This window comes from Mesitornis unicolor, unplaced genomic scaffold, assembly GCF_000695765.1.
Source record: "Mesitornis unicolor isolate BGI_N332 unplaced genomic scaffold, ASM69576v1 scaffold42077, whole genome shotgun sequence".
NCBI lineage: Eukaryota > Metazoa > Chordata > Aves > Mesitornithiformes > Mesitornithidae > Mesitornis > Mesitornis unicolor.
In genome coordinates this window covers 1-2322 of record NW_010197867.1, presented here as the reverse complement: position 1 = coordinate 2322, position 2322 = coordinate 1, and the positions used below count along the sequence as shown (strand labels likewise).

General features: G+C 39.6%; 1 protein-coding gene across 1 annotated transcript; it reads right to left on the bottom strand.

Moving 5' to 3' along the window:
- Positions 1-32: 32 nt before the first annotated feature.
- LOC104544157 (hydroxymethylglutaryl-CoA synthase, cytoplasmic-like) lies at positions 33-2318 on the bottom strand (the record flags this gene model as incomplete). Its single annotated transcript, XM_010188938.1, is given in 4 exon segments — positions 33-186; positions 1076-1246; positions 1356-1524; positions 2252-2318. Coding segments are annotated over 4 exon segments (561 nt in total), but the record flags the coding sequence as incomplete, so codon positions are not given.
- Positions 2319-2322: the final 4 nt, after the last annotated feature.

The following is a 2322-nucleotide window of genomic DNA, read 5'->3' as shown; positions in this document are numbered from 1 at the left end:
AAAGGTGCCAAATCAATGAATGTCTGAAATACACCCAGCTGTGCAAGGGAGTTAATTAGTATCTCTACCTTTCACTCACCAGGATTGGCATCCTGTGTAACTCTGATGGAATACAGTGTAGCAGTAAAAGCAGAGCTATATGAGAACACACTAATTCTCTGTCCTGCCCGCTGCTCTGGGGAGTACCTGCAAAACAAGCAACAGTTGTTTAAAGTGAGAATTAAGCCAAAGTGGTGTCAGGAGTAATGTGGTTTGTGTTACCGTCTCCATCAGAGGTAAGCAGGTTTTAGAAAGCAGTCTTAATGAAGAGTACATGATCAGAGGGCTGAAGCACCTCTCTTATGAAGGCACACTGAGAGAGCTGGGGCTGTTCAGCCTGGAGAAGAGAGGGCTCCAGGGAGACCTTATTGCGGCCTTCCAGTTCCTGAAGGGGAACTACAGGAAAGCTGGGGAGGGACTTTTTACAAGGGCATGGAGTGATAGGATGAGTGCAAGGGGGTAGATTTAGATCAGATATTAGGAAGATATTCTTTACTGTGAGGGTGGTGAGACACTGGAACAGGTTGCCCAGAGAAGTTGCGAATAACCCTTCCCTGGAAGCGTTCAAGGCCAGGTTGGACAGGGCTTTGAGCAACCTGGTCTAGTGGGAGGTGTCCCTGCCCATGGCAGGGGAGTTGGAACTAGATGATTTTTAAGGTCCCTTCCAACCCAACCATTCTATGATTCTGTGTTTATAGTGGAACAGAGAAGGCATTCAGATTCTCTTTTCTTCTGAGGTGTTTGGGGGTGGAGGGTGTGTGTGTGTGTGGGATACACCACCTTACAAATAAGATCCTACCTTGGAAGGCATTAAGCTGCTGTTTCAGATCAGTTTCTGACACAGAAATTTTTAATCCACTTGTCACTTGACCTGATTGTGTATGCAGAATAATTTTCTAACTTTAGTCTTACTACTTAAGTTAATCTAGTAGGAAAAGATTTATTATATGGTGTTTTTACAAAAGGCTTTCTGAAACAAAAACCTTTTATCTGCTTGCATATAAAAACCTATGACTTCTTCCAATTTTATGCTTACTGGGATAGGAGAGAGGCAAGACAACCATAGACTGAAGGGGTATACATATTTCCATTCTGATTGGATACAAGTAATGAAGCTTTGGTTTTCTGATTGAAGAGCTCTGCACTGGCTTTCATAAAAGCTTTTTCCACATCTCTGTCAAAATATATATCTTCAAGTTTTGCATCCCTATTAAAAAAAGGTTCAGAAACAGTTACTAATATAGCAGCAAGGAAAAGCACCTTGGATGTTTAACAAATCAAACTATCTGAATAAGGAAGACAGCAGCTATTCTCACCTGAAAGCTTCCAAACCACTGAAAACACCATTTGCTGTTTCTAGGTTCTGGTCACCAAGAAAGTCATTCAGCAATAGTCTAGCCACAGATTTCTGTACCAGTTTACAGTAGGGAGAATGAAAGATCATGAATCCAAAGTCATTCAAGGTGAAATGTATGTCTGTCCCCTCTGGAAGTGGCAGAAGTGTTGTGTTACAACTTATGTTTAGTACTCACTTCAAGTATTAAAATAAAATGGAGGGATGGCAGGATATCAGTCATCGTAAAACATCAGCATACAAAATACAACCATAAAACTAACTATTGCTGGCAAGTTCATTTAACACACTGCTGCTACTTCTATTTAAAAATTAGTTTCTTAGTGATCTAGTGCACCAGGTAGCAATGTTTGCCCTTTTTCTTCTAGAAAAAGTTATAAGCTTAACAGAATCTCAGTATTTCTACCCAGCATTTTGAAATAAGAAATAATCTACTTCATCTAACTATCTAATCTTCAAGCCTATGCTGCTTAATATAGATGAAGCAATTACTAAATATATGGCAGTAAAAAAAAATTAATCAGTATCTTTATACAACATGTAAATATTAGCCTCAATACTTAAGAGCCTTGGTAGAGGAGGGAATGACACACTTAAGCAAGATGTTATACATTACACCAACAAAAGCTTGTAGAGACTACTTATTGACTATCAGATACTTAGCCATACCAGAACAGAAATAAGACATTTCTTTATGAGAGAGCACAAACGTATCAGTTGCTTCGGAACACATAAACACAAAGAAAGGAACCATGTACTAGTCTTTAGATTGGATGCTAGAACTTAAAAATACATTTTCTGTGTACCTACACATTCCAATATTTGACAGATCTTGCAGTCTCATGTGAGGATACGTACTCTTTTGCCACTGGGCGTGGATTTTCTTGCGATAGACAGCATAGCAGCGATCTAATGCACTGAGGTAGCAC